The sequence below is a fragment of the Bombina bombina genome, chromosome 6, assembly GCF_027579735.1.
Source record: "Bombina bombina isolate aBomBom1 chromosome 6, aBomBom1.pri, whole genome shotgun sequence".
Classification (NCBI taxonomy): Eukaryota; Metazoa; Chordata; class Amphibia; order Anura; family Bombinatoridae; genus Bombina; species Bombina bombina.
The window spans coordinates 798838096-798852258 of record NC_069504.1 but is presented as its reverse complement, the minus strand read 5'-3'; the positions used below and the strand labels follow the sequence as shown (position 1 = coordinate 798852258).

Below are 14163 nucleotides of genomic sequence, written 5' to 3'. Positions count from 1 at the left end.
TTTGTCTGCCTGCCTCTGTGTGTGTGTCAGCCTCTGTGTGTGTGTCTCTGTGTGTGTGTGTTACTCAGCCTGTATGTTTGTCTGCCTGAATCTGTGTGTGTCACTCTACCTGTGTGTCAGCCTCTGTGTGTGTGTCACCCTGCCTCTGTGTGTGTTACTCAGCCTGTATGTTTGTTTGCCTGCCTCTGTTTGTGTGTCTCCCTGCCTCTGTGTGTGTTTCTGTGTGTGTCACTCTGCCTGTGTGTGTGTGTCTCCCTGCCTCTGTGTGTATGTGTCACCCTGCCTCTCTTTGTGCGTGTCTCCCTGCCTCTGTGTGTATGTGTCACCCTGCCTCTCTTTGTGCGTGTCTCCCTGCCTTTGTGTGTATAAGTGCATGTTACTGTCTGTGTGTGTGTGTATATATATATATATATATATATATATATATATATATAATAATTTTTTTTTTTTTTTACCTGCTCTCTTCCAAGGTTATCCTGAAAATCTGGCCTGTTGGGGAGGACCGAAGACAGGTTTGAAAACCAGTGGATTAGACTGAATATAGGGCTGATCCTCAATTTTTTCCAGGGCTGCTTTTTATTCCCAGTCTAGCCCTGCAGAGCAACAAAGGTTGCACCTAGAGAAGGCTCTAGAATTTGTGAAGAAAATAGGAAAAAGCAAAAATATCAGGCCCCTCTTAAAGGGACACTCAATCAAATTAAACTTTCATTATTCAGATAGAGCAAGCAATTTTAAACAACTTTCCAATTTACTTCCATTAACAAAATGTGCACAGTCTTTTTATATTTAAACTTTTTGAGTCACCAGCTCCCACTGAGCATGTGCAAAAATAAGTGTGTATGCATTTGTGAATGGCTGATTGCTGTCACATGGTACGTGTATGCATTTGTGATTGGCTGATGGCTGTCACATGGTACATGGGGAGTGGAAAAATACATAACTTTTAAAATTGTCAGAAAAAAAAATCTACTACTCATTTGTAGTTCAGACTAAGTGCTATTGCATTGTCTTGTTATCTTGCATTTGCTGATTATGCAAATCTACAGTGTTGACTGGTCCTTTAATTAAAAAAAAACAAAAAACCATATCACATTTAAACCAGTAAATTGATTTTATGCATTAGTTATTTTTAAAGGGATATAAAACTGCAAAAAGAAAAACACTAATGTATTAAAGCATTGTATAACACATAACTACATTAAGTGGTTGGGGTTTATAGGGACATAAAACAAAAGAAAATGCTGTTATGTGTTTGGGCATTTTATTATTGCACTATTGTTTTTATATAAATGTGTGTTTAACTGTTACAAAGGGATTAAATACATAGGTAAAGCCCGCTCTAGAGCACCAATGCACTACTGCAGAAAATGTAAACCTCCAACTCTGTTTTATCGTGTGTTAACACAAAACGCACAATACAGCTGTGAGAAAAACTGCAAAATCACTGATCTGTGTATGTTTATTACCACTTGTGTCACAGGGTGTAAGAATATGTGAACTACAAGTTGGTGACACCCATTATGAAAATGCTGAGCATCACCAGCCAAAACCTGTAAAGGGTTAAAATAGAATGCTGCTGAAGAAAGCTGTTCATCCCCCCCCCCCCCCCCCCAGCAGTTTAATGTCCCTTAAAGTTAATCTGGAAAATCTGGGATTCCACTGACAGGTTCAGGACTATTGTAATAAAATCATGTTAGCTGTACAAGAAACAATGGGCGCAGTATTTTTTCTCTCGCAAACGCGAAAACTCAGCTACAGTTAAGCTTTTTGAGCTAGTTACAAGTTCCAAAAAAAAAATAATTCTGCACAAGCTGTAACCTAACGGAAGTTTTCACGTGCACGTACATATTTTCCGCCATAGAAATCAATAGAGAAAAAAAAAAGTAGAACCCTCCGAGATCGCTCAAAAGCCAACCCCCTTTTTAAGTTCCCCAAAGAAGTCAATGGAGAGAAAGCAAAACAACATAGCATATTCGCATTAGCAAAATGTCAAATATTTACAGTAAATACATAGTTAAAATCTTTATTAAATATCAATATTCCATAAATATGTTTTATCAGTATATATATATGTTATGAGTAAAGTCAGATATTGGGTAATCCTAGGATTACCCGGGTAAAATGGATATTACCCAAGCGGCTGTGGGTAAAGTCTGATGTAAGATCATAAATCTCCTCAGAGTGCATGTGCTTCATCAATTCACTGCATCAAACATATATAGCATCCATGCACTGTAATTCCCCCATCTTTATTATCTTTTTTGCCTCTGCCTGGGGGATTCAAGGGAGGCCTTCCTTGAACCACCAAAGTGGAGGCAAAATAAATAGTGTAGATGGGGATTACAGTACATAGGGCTTTACCCACAGACACTTGGGAAATGCCCGTTTTACTTTACCCGTAACATATACATATATAGACACACATATATATATATATATCTGAAAAAATACAAAAGGAAAAAAAGAGAGCACAACGGAACTCTAAGTGTAGTATTACTTATTACAAATGACTTCCACATAAAAAGTGTTGCAATCCCTTTTGTTGAACTACTCACAAAAGGTGCCCTCAAACATATGAGGTATGTAAAAGTGTTCAGTGGTCTCGTGAAGATGGATTGACATCCGTGCAGAGGTTCCCACTTGGCTCAATCGACTGTAAGCTTCTAAGGGTTATTCACCTCCGTCCGCACACAATTTTTCGTCCCTCACGATTCTCACCGGTAAGTTGGTTCCAGACAAACAAACAGTCTGGGTTTCCGTAACCACGTAGCAGCGTCAATGATGTAAAGGGGGGCGTGCCTGACGCATTTCACGGAAGTGACTCTGCTTCATAAGAGGCTATACACACCTCCCCCTTCATGCGATATTTGTATTGTATACACAGTGATAAGTCCGCCTACCATTCACACACATATATATATATATATATATATATATATATATATATATATATATATATATACATACAGGTAGCCCTCAGTTTACGCCGGGGTTAGGTTCCAGAAGGAATGGTTGTAAATCGAAACCAATGTAAATTGAAACCCAGTTTATAATGTAAGTCATTGGGAACTGAGGGAGTTAGGTTCCAGGTCCCTCTCAAAATTGTCATAAGTAGCACCTAATACATTATTTTTAAAGCTTTGAAATGAAGACTTTAAATGCTAGACAGCATTATAAACCTAATAAAATAATCACACAACACAGAATATATAATTAAACTAAGTTAAATGAACAAAAACATTTGCTAAACAGCATTATAAACCTAATAAAATAATCACACAACACAGACTTCACTTGCATTTTTCTGCAAACAGTTCTTTCTATGCATTCCAATCTGGACTGAGTTATAGACAGGAAGATCTTGTTCCCTTGAAATCTGCTCGATAGCTCAGGTCTGGTTAAACTGATTAATGTCAGCTTGCTTGGCTTTGCTGCAACACAAGCGGACAGCTCCACCTACTGGCTATTTTAATAAATGCACTGCTTCTCAATGCTTTTCAATAGCAGTCACATGACTGGAAAAAAGGTTGTTATTCTGAAACGGTGTAAATTGAACCATTGTAAAACGAGGGCCACCTGTATATATATATATATATATATATATATATATATATATATATATATATATATATATATCTTACACATACATCTTTACTATATATATTACTTACACATACATCTTTAGCTATGTATGTGTCTCAATGTTAAAGCCCTTCGGCTGATTTTTTATTAGACAGTGTTATTATGAGTGTAACTAAACTTTGTAATGTATTTTTGAAGTGTTTTGTGCAACTTTTTAGTTTCAGAAAACAGTTAACCACAGCTCTGAGATCACGTTAAGGATTGAAGCATAAATGGCGATTGAGCTAGCGCAACTGCAATTTTGCTCAACTTGTAATATCAGCGGAATGGAAAAAGGCTTGTGAAAACATGATATCGTTTGCGCAAAACTGTTTGTGCCTCACTTGTAATTTAGCCCAATATGAATTAGGAAAGTGCTTGCCAACACAAACAATAACACAGCAATAATCATGCTTGAATATAACAATCTCTATGCAAAAATAATGTTGAAAACCTCTGGGGTGGTCCATTCCAAATGTGGTAGGGGAACTCTGAGTTACACCTATGTGCATGAATCAAGGCCATGGAAGTTAATAAGATTGCCTGAGAGCAGTTAGTTCCATTTTACTTCCAGCTGCATCATGTGACAGTCATCAGCCAATCACAAAATGCATATACATGTAGATATAAAAAGACTGTGCATGCAGTGATATGAAAAGTTCTTTTAAATGGAGTGCTGTAACTAAATCATGAAATTTTAATTGTGATTGTAGTGTTTCTTTAATGGGATGCATTAATTAAAATTTAAAAAGCAAACAAATTATGGCTGAAACCAATAAGGGAAATTTATAAAGTAAAAAAAAAAAGATGCCTACACTAATGTGAAGATGATCATTACTCTCTCCATTCTGGTGGAAAGACTTCTGTTATAGTAATGTGTCCGTAAAGGGAGATGAAACCCACATTTCTCTTTTATAATTTGATTAGATCAAACAGTTGTAAACTACTTTCCAATTTGCTTTAATTATAAAACTTGCTTCATTCTCTTTGTATCCTTTGTTTGAAGAGCAACAATATACTACTAGGCACTAGCTAAACACATCAGGTAAGCCAATGACAAGAAGTATATATGTGCAGCCACCAATCAGCAGCTTGGTATGCTTTTCAACAAAGGATATCAAGAAAACAAAGCAAATTAAAAAATAGAAGCATTTGGAAAGATGTTTAAAATTGCATGCTTTATCAGAATCTTGAATCTTTAATTTTGTCTTTTTCATTCATCATGAATAGGATGAACTGGGTAAAAATACACTGTGTGCCAAGCATGGTACCATACCACATGAGGTTGCTAGGTATGCCTGACAGTACACCTGCTGTAGTTGGCTGTATGCTCTTTGGTAATGTCACACATCAGTCTTAAAGCTTTGCAAACCAGCATGCACTATCCCTCCAACCCAGCTGTTTACCCTTATATATAACACCTCTTAAGAGTAATCATGTGTAGTTGTCACTAATGATCCAAAATAGAGAAAAAACTTCACATTCACAGTCTCTATACTGACTCCTTTAAAGGGCCATGCTACCCAAATGTTGAAACACTTGAAAGTAATGCAGCATAGCTGTAAAAAGCCGACTAGAAAATATCACCTGTACATCTCTATGTAAAAAATAAAGATATTTTACCTCAAAAGTTCCTCAGTAGCCACATCCCATTGTAAAGGACTTCTAAGCAGCAAATCAGTATGCCTGTCCCGGGACAGCTAAGGGAGTGAGCTTTGTGAACACTCATCTTATATTCCTATTCAGTTTAAGGAAGTTTACCAAGAAATCTCATGAGAGTTAAGTCAAATCTCATGAGATCACAGTAAAAGAGTTCATGACCTCAGCACTGTTGATGCTGATTGGCTGCTTTTCATTTCTTCATTTTTTTTTACCTGCAGCTGGGCTGTAGTTGAGTATAACTTTTTACACATAACTTACTCTAATGAGCTGAGGAGGTTGTGAGGTAAAATATCTTCCTTTTTTACATAGTGATGCTCAGGTGATATTTTCCTGTCAGCTTTTTACAGTTATACTGCATCAGTTTTAAGTGATTTAGCATATGAGTATTATGTCCCTTTAAAGGGACATGAAACTCAAAAATGTTATTTCCCAATTCAGATAGAGAATACCATTTTAAAAAAAGTCTTCTATTATCAAATTTGCATCATTCTCATGTTATTCTTTGTTGTATAAATATCTAGATAGGTAGCGTATACATGTCGGGAGCACTACATGACCTAGGGAAAACTTTTTTTGGCAAAAAGGGGGAGGGATGGGCTGCAGCACTACATAAGTGGGTGGCAGAGGGGGGCACCAGTGACAATAGGTTGGTGGAGAAGGGTTAGGGGGTCGCTACAGAATTTTTTTTTATATAAATAATTTAAAAAACACAACATAAAAAACATAAACAAATTCAGTACTTTTATCAATTCTCTGAAATCCTTTCAGGTAGAAAGCTGGCGCTAAACTGATGTTATATAATTCTGCACTATGTGCAGAATTATATAGCATTATTTTGTGGCTTTACTGGCCATTTAATTTAAAATTGTCTTAAAACTACACGCTCAATCAGAATCATGCAAGTTTAATTTTGTCTTTCCTATCCCTTTAATAATTTAATTTTCATATGAATCCATGCTGTATATCAGCAGTTTATTTAGCTTTATTGACACATTTTTATATTATGGATTTGTAACAAAATTTGACTTTAGTTTCCCTAAAAAAAAAAATGCTACCATAGGGCAAAGATTTTTTTATTACTATTTTAGGCACTTCTACTCTGGTCTATGTTAAGAAAAAAATATCTCTACAAAATAAGGCCAGATGTTATTTTTCTACATTTTATGTTAGCTTAAAGGGACACTAAACCCAAAATTTTTCTTTCATGATTCAGATAGATAATACAAATTTAAACAACAATCCAATTTACTTCTTTTATTTATTTTGCTTCGTTTTTTTAGATATCCTTAGTTGAAGAAAAAGCAATGCACATGAGTGAGCCAATCACATGAAGCTTCTATGTGCAGCAACCAATCAGCAGCTACTGAGCCTATCTAGATATGCTTTTCAGAAAAGAATATTAAGAGAATAAAACAAATTAGATAATAGAAGTAAATTAGCAAGTTGTTTAAAATTGCATGCTCTTTCTAAATCATGAAAGAAAAAAATTTGGGTTTCATGTCCCTTTAAAGGGACACTGAGCCCAATTTTTTTCTTTCGTGATTCAGATAGAGCATGCAATTTTAAGCAACTTTTTAATTTACTCCTATTATCAATTTTTCTTCGTTCTCTTGCTATCTTTATTTGAAAACGAAGGCATCTAAGCTTTTTTGGTTCAGAACTCTGGATAGCACTTTTTTATTGGTGGATGAATTTATCCACCAATCAGCAAGGACAACCCAGGTTGTTTACCAAAAATGGGCCGGCATCTAAACTTACATTCTTGCATTTCAAATAAAGTTACCAAGAGAATGAAAAAAAATTGATAACAGGAATAAATTAGAAAGTTTCTTAAAATTGCATGCTCTATCTGAATCACAAAAGAAAAAATTTGGGTTCAGTGTCCCTTTAATGATGAGGAAAGTGTATTTTGTATTTTACAACATATTCTAAACAGCACAAGCTCTTGTGAGAGTGTTTTCCAACTGTTATGATGGTGTTCAGTACACAGACAGTAATTTCTGTTTATATCCATGTTAAAAAGGGTCCTGATTTTGTAGAAATAAATTACTGTATATATATATATATATTGAACAGACTTAAAAATAGTAAATACTAGTTTTAATACTGAGAAAATAGTAAATACCCATTTAATACAGGAATTAAAAATAGTTCCTGGTTGCAGTACAGCTCTTAGAACATTCCCTTAGCAGCAGAAAGTTCCCTGCATTCTCTCAGTGTTTACAGTATCTTTGCTCTTTTGAGTCCCATTGTTGTAACAAATAGCTGTGTGCAGCTGTAGATTTCCCCCTCCTATGCTTTATGGGTGTTACTCATAGACTATTACATTGTTAACACTTACTTTCAATGATTGACAATTACTGTATGTGGAAAACTGCAGCGGGTTGAGCATATGTACCTAAAGTCATGGCAGGAGTGTGACTCAGTAACTATGTGACTATTCCCTCAGTAGCACCCAGTCACCTTGTTCCTCAGTAGTAGCACACGGTGTGAGACTGTCATGTGTAACTGCCCAACCTCTCTTGTAACACTATCCCAGCCCCTCCTCAATCAACCTCAGGTACTCACTCACTCCTGACTTTCGGCCCCTCCTCTCCTACGTCTGTTCCTCTTTCCAGCTACCACTCCTCCACCAACCAGAAGCCCTGCCCTCCCACTCCTTTCAGGCTGTGCATTGGCATGGAGCTGGCACTGCCCCTTTCCTGTTATTTGCTATGGTTATTTCGTTTTGGTGAGTTTTATACAACTTTATAACCCCTTGTACCCCCCCTCCTTCTACCTCCGTTTTTCACCCCCTCCCTTCATCTCTCGCTAACTTCTTCTCAGTAGTCATCAGCTCTGCCTCTGTCTTCCTTGCTTTCTGTGTTTAGACTGCAAACAGGTTTTATGTTTACAGTGAAATGGATTTCCAGCAATGTTTAAAACATTGGATTAAAAAGTATTGTATTTTACCGCAGGTAAATTATGAGATAAAGAAAATAAAGATAAAATTAGATGAAGAAAAGTCATCACTGTGATATTGTATACAATAATATACTGATAATACCTATAGTCCTGTAAATACATCATTATATAAAGAGACACAAGCCCACAGCAACCTTGATTGATATAATATCTAAAAACAATGCAGTCAATAATATATTATTATAAGATTTGGATAGCAGCCCTGGAATATATTGATATACATTTCTACTTAAAGGGACAGTAAATACCTTTAGATTGTAATATAAAATGATTAGTAATGTGGAGTAAAACATTGCAATATATATATATATATATATATATATATATATATATTGTGCTCAAGTTTTCATGTAATTTAGACTCTGAAATGCAGATTGCACTGACTGCAGACTTTGTCAAGGCTACTACATATAATACCCTAACTAGCTTTAGCAGATAACCGTAAAACAATGCACTTTATACTAACATAATGACCATGGCTAGCCTTGTCAGCTGAATACTGACACCTGGATTGGCTCCACCAAATAAGACTAGCAGCGAGTGGAGTTTGGCTACTGAAAACAGTTGCAGCAAATAATGGGCCAGATTACAAGTGGAGCGCAAATTACCGCTTCCGCTAGAGCGTTAATTGCGCTAGAAATGTTTGAAAGTAAACTGTTTTCACTCTAACTCTAACCCGACAAGTGCAAAAAGCCAAAGTTAGAATATTGCGTGCACGTTCATATATTTCCCCATAAAAGTCAATGGGGGGAAAAAAACACCCCACTCTCGCACAAACCTGATCGCATATTTACAGTAAATACATAGTTAAAACATTTATTAAAAATGAATATTGCATAAACGTTTTTACTTGTTTTCATCTACTTAACTGCAAAGGGCTCCAATGTACTTATATATAAATGTATATATATGTGTACATGTGTATTTATGTGTTTATATATATATATATATATATATATATATATATATCTGTAAATACATATATACCCATATAAACACATAAATACATCTGCAAACACACACACACATATATATATATATATATATATATATATATATATATATATATACACATATATACATACATACATTTACATCTTTAGACATATATATATTAGATATATGTATGTAATCTCTATGTTAAAACCCTTTGCCTGACTTTTTTTTTGTTTGTTTCTGTTAATTTCTTTTAGATTTGACATATATATTATTTTATAACAAGACAACAGACATGTCTTGTATTTACAAGGAGTTTAGTGTCTAACATTTTTTTTATTTTATATGTAATGATTTTCTGTAACATTTGTATGGCAAACTATATTGTTTTAGTTAAACAGATGGTGTGCAGGAATGTTCTATAATACATTTGAGATGAGTACAGGATTTAATATGAGACAATATAGGCAATTGCCTAGGGGTACTTTTTCTCAGAAGTGGCCTTCCTGGCTAGCCAAGTGATAAAACTTTGCAACAAACTCCATATCTTTTTTCACATTCCATATATTTGGTTGCAAAATACAGCGAATCACAAACAATATTCGGAAGGAACTGTATAACCTTTTGCTAAGTAGACATTTGTATACTGGCATTAGTGAGTATGCATTTTAATGGTGGCATTACTAAGCACAAGTGGGTTGAAAAGTCGAGAAGCATCTAATTAACCTTTGCCTAGCTGTGCCAACATTTTAAATCTGGATTTGCTTCTGAGGCCACAACGGTTCTGTAATGATGTAATAGTATTCTGTACAAAGAATATACAACCATTTTGCACAATGTGCCATACGACCTTTTTCAGCTGACATTTATTTTTTACTGTAATTGATTAACCATTTCCTGTTGGGTCTAAATTGTCTACATCGGAACAATATACCAATGTAAACAAATTGAAATCACGCAATCGTGCATACGATCACAAGATTTCAATGTTGGGATTGTGTCAAGGGGGGTGTCCCTATGATGCTAGGCATGCCCTACATGCCATGATCCCAATCTGTAAGCGCCTTTGGCTTCAGTACAACCAAATGGCTAGGACGTTCCGTGCCGTCCTAACGGCACTGAAGCCCAGTGCAGTTAGGCCGGCATGGAATGTCCTAACGGTGGGAAAACGTTAAAATACACACACGTGCACACACACATACATGTATATAACTATTTCACACCACTGTGCTAAAGCTTTATTTAGTGTTTTGCACTTATTGCATTGAAACATCAATTTTAGTACTTTTTCTGTGAGTTAACCACACAGATTGGGCAAGATTACGAGTGGAGCGCTATTTAGCGCTTTCCCTTGAGAATAAACTTCAATACACAGAATATTTTTGTGTACGTCGGTTAGTGCTCGTAGTACAAGTTGAAAGTAAAAAGTTTGCGCACGAGCAAAACCCGACTCACGCTGAGTTGTACTTCAGATATTGCGACCGTGTTAACTTGTTTTCCCCATAGATTTCAATGAAGTGCGAATATTGGAAAAAACTAACGCCCATACCTGCATGAGAGCCACATTGCATATATTCAAGAGTGCATAATCCAACTAAATACTGTAATGCATTTTTACATTCCAATGTTATTCACATAGAAAAATATGTTCTATTTATTTTAATAAATGTTTCCATATTTAGCATTCTTTTGCCATGCAAAGTACCATCATTTAGTAGTTTGCACTTCATGAACATGAATAGACCTAAAATATGTAACCATAAATATTAGATACATTTTAAAACAGCACAAAATTCTGATTTTACAGAGGGATGACAGTTTATACATACTTCTGTGCCTGTCCAAACTAACTTTGTCAAACCTAACTACCTTTACTAAAAATCATGGGGAGTTTCATTCATCAACCGTGTAAAAAAGGTGCTAAACTTACCCTTTCTGTGCTGTTGCACAGTGCTAAATTCAGCAATTCCGGCCGCCCACGGCACTACTATTTACTTCAGTGAGGTTACGTTTGCACCTCTGAACCAATAGCCGTGCGTGTCGATTGACAGGTTTCTGTATGCATGCACGGCTATTGGTTCAGAGGTGCAAGCGGCACCTCATTGGTTGAAGATCGTTGTGCCGTAAGTGGCCAGAGCTGCTGAATTTAGCGCTGCGCAACGGCACAGAAAGGGCCAGTTTAGCAACTTTTTTTTTTTTTTACACATTTTTAGTGATGATAAATCCTAGCATTTTTTTAAACCCTTGGATTTACCATCACTTTAAAGTGATATAATCATCAGCACTAATGCATGATTTATTTATTTTTTAGAATATCACTTTTATGATAGCTTGTTAGATTCTTATTCCAGTAAATCTAACTACATTTAGGAAAGGTTAGATCTTATCAAAATACATTCTTTATTATTATTTCCCTGTGATTCATTATTACCGTCAGTTACTGAAAAACCTGCAATTATTTTAAGTCTTTCCTGTAAAATATATATTTTTACTTCGCTGGGGGCTGTGTTTGAAGATTTATTTGTCTGCTTATAATTAAAGTGTACATTTACATCATCATATTCAAACCCTTAGTTTTTGTTAACATTGTCCACTCTTGAGTTAAACTGTGATTGCCCATTTATGAGAAAACCCTCTACACATCGTGTCTCACACAGCTTCACAAAGGTGCCTGCACAAAATGAGAAAATAAATATTTGTACAAATAAACTATTGTTTGAATCATGCAAGGGCATAGAATTAAAAAAAAAATCCAATTGTCAAATTGAATTTGTTCTCTTAATATCCTTTGTTTAAAGGGCTATTAAACACTAAATACATTTTATATGTATTGAGGTATAAGTATTTGTTATTTTCCCCCTCCCTCTATTTATAGGTACCTGCATGTTTCACTGCATTCAGATACCTGCAGTGAAACCTAGGTTCCAAAATGGTGGCACCCATAATTTGAGAAAGGTGCATGAAATGTATTTAGTAGAGACGTTCATTAGGCAGTCTTGTTCACTGCTGAATGCGGAAGTAAGAGGCTGCTTGCGGTGCTCGGCTCTTTTTGGAGTGGAATATCTTCTTGTCCTAGTGAAACACACTAAGATGTTTAAAAGCAGTGTAAGGTGGCGCAATAAAAATTGCTGTTCCCAATATAATATAAAATAATTTAAAATGATAAAATAATTTAAATGTATATATATGTTTAATAAAATTGAATTGGTCAATGTGATGAAAAAAAAGAAATATATATATGAGCGTATCCTATTTGCTGGTGATGGACAAATATTCAGAACAAGGTACCTATATAAATACTCCTGTTACTGTGAAAAACTACAATGGTATCAATATATATATAAAAATAAATTTATTAACAATATTGCTAAAAACAAGTTGACAAAATTAATAAAACATTCATTAATAAACGATCTGAACACCAGTGTCAGCTGGAAAGTAAATCTAGCTATGGTAATATACACTCTAATAGAGATCACATTAATCTAGTATATAAAGATAAATAAAATGTGGCGATTATAAGCACCAATGTGGCGAATATAAGCAACAATGTGAGAGCGGCTCTAATAGCAAGCAGCTTAATTTGCAACAATGTATGAGCAGTTAGGATGATTAAGCTGTATTCTTATATAAGCAGTTATATTGTATAGCCAACAATGTTGTTCTTAGTCACTGGGGATTGGTTTCTACCAGAACTAAATGTGGTATTTAGTATCCAGAGATAAGTTGTTGTGCTTAGATAATGTCTTTCTAGCTGGTAAAGAGCGACAAATTTCTCCAACTAATTTACCTTGCAGTACCTGGTAGTGTTCCGTATGGATACACTATTTTATACTGCGACCAAGGGGGGGATCTCCAAAGTATTCCGTAGATGACCTGGCTTAATGTAGAAACAAATCTGTGTTTCTCCTCCACAATAGACACTGGTTTTCTATTCCGGTCTCTGAAGGTGTAATCATCCTGCTGTTTGGAGCGTCTGTACTTTGTAATATCTTCACCTTTTTCCGGTCTGTTAGTAACCGCTTAATTCGAGTGTGGTGATGGAACAGCTTTCAGGACCCTTTTGCTTCGCGGTCTATAGTAACCGCTTGTTGTGCTGGGTCTGCGGTCTGTTAATAACCGCTTGTTGTGGATCTGCTTACTGAATCCTTTTGCATTTGGGGTAGTCCTCACCCTTTTTCTTCACGGTCTGTTTGTAACCGCTCGTGGTACTTGGATAATGTTCCGGCTTTGCTTGCCCCTTATAGGGCTGGGAGTAGATGTGAGAGTGTTCTAACGGCTCCGTTTTTTACTGTTCGCCTCTTTACATTTGTCTCTTCTTCTTCACGATCGGTGTATCTGGTATCTTAGCTATTCAAGCCCTTAGGGTATAGGGTGCCCATCTTGAATATTAGTTCAGCTTCTTGATGGAGTAGCCTCTTTTCTAAATTCCCCCCTCTTCCATCCATTCTAACCTTTTTTATTCCCCAATATCTCATATCTTTGGGGTTTCCTTTATGGTGTTCTTTAAAATGGGCATAAAGTCTTGTGTTTTCTTTTTCTCTCTCTATATACTCCAGATGTGTTCTCTTATTCTATCTCTCAACTTTCTACTGGTTTGTCCTAAATATTGTAAATTGCATGAACACTGTAATAGATATATGATATTGGTATCCGTGCATCTTATAATGTCGTTAATTTTGACTTCTATATTTGTGGTAGTGGATCTTATTGTCTTCGTCTTAGTGCTGAATTTGCAAGATTTGCAGTCATGGCAAGGATAAAAGCCTGTCAGTTTTTCATTTTTAAGGTCCATCACCGGCAAATAGGACACGCTCATATATATATATTTTTTTTTTCATCACATTGACCAATTCAATTTTATTAAACATATATATACATTTATATTATTTTATCATTTTAAATTATTTTATATTATATTGGAAACAGCAATTTTTATTGCGCCACCTTACACTGCTTTTACATTTGAAACTTTTTGGG

General features: G+C 35.5%; 1 protein-coding gene across 2 annotated transcripts in view; it reads left to right on the top strand.

Moving 5' to 3' along the window:
* The first annotated feature begins 7903 nt into the window (after window positions 1-7903).
* Window positions 7904-14163, top strand: part of LOC128663675 (scavenger receptor cysteine-rich type 1 protein M130) — a 200299-nt gene continuing 194039 nt past the window's right edge. For both annotated transcript variants that reach the window (XM_053718117.1, XM_053718118.1), the window contains exon 1: window positions 7904-8014. In XM_053718117.1, the coding sequence (XP_053574092.1) occupies window positions 7963-8014 (52 nt within the window). In that variant the 5' untranslated portion in view covers window positions 7904-7962. The remainder of the gene's footprint in view (window positions 8015-14163) is intronic.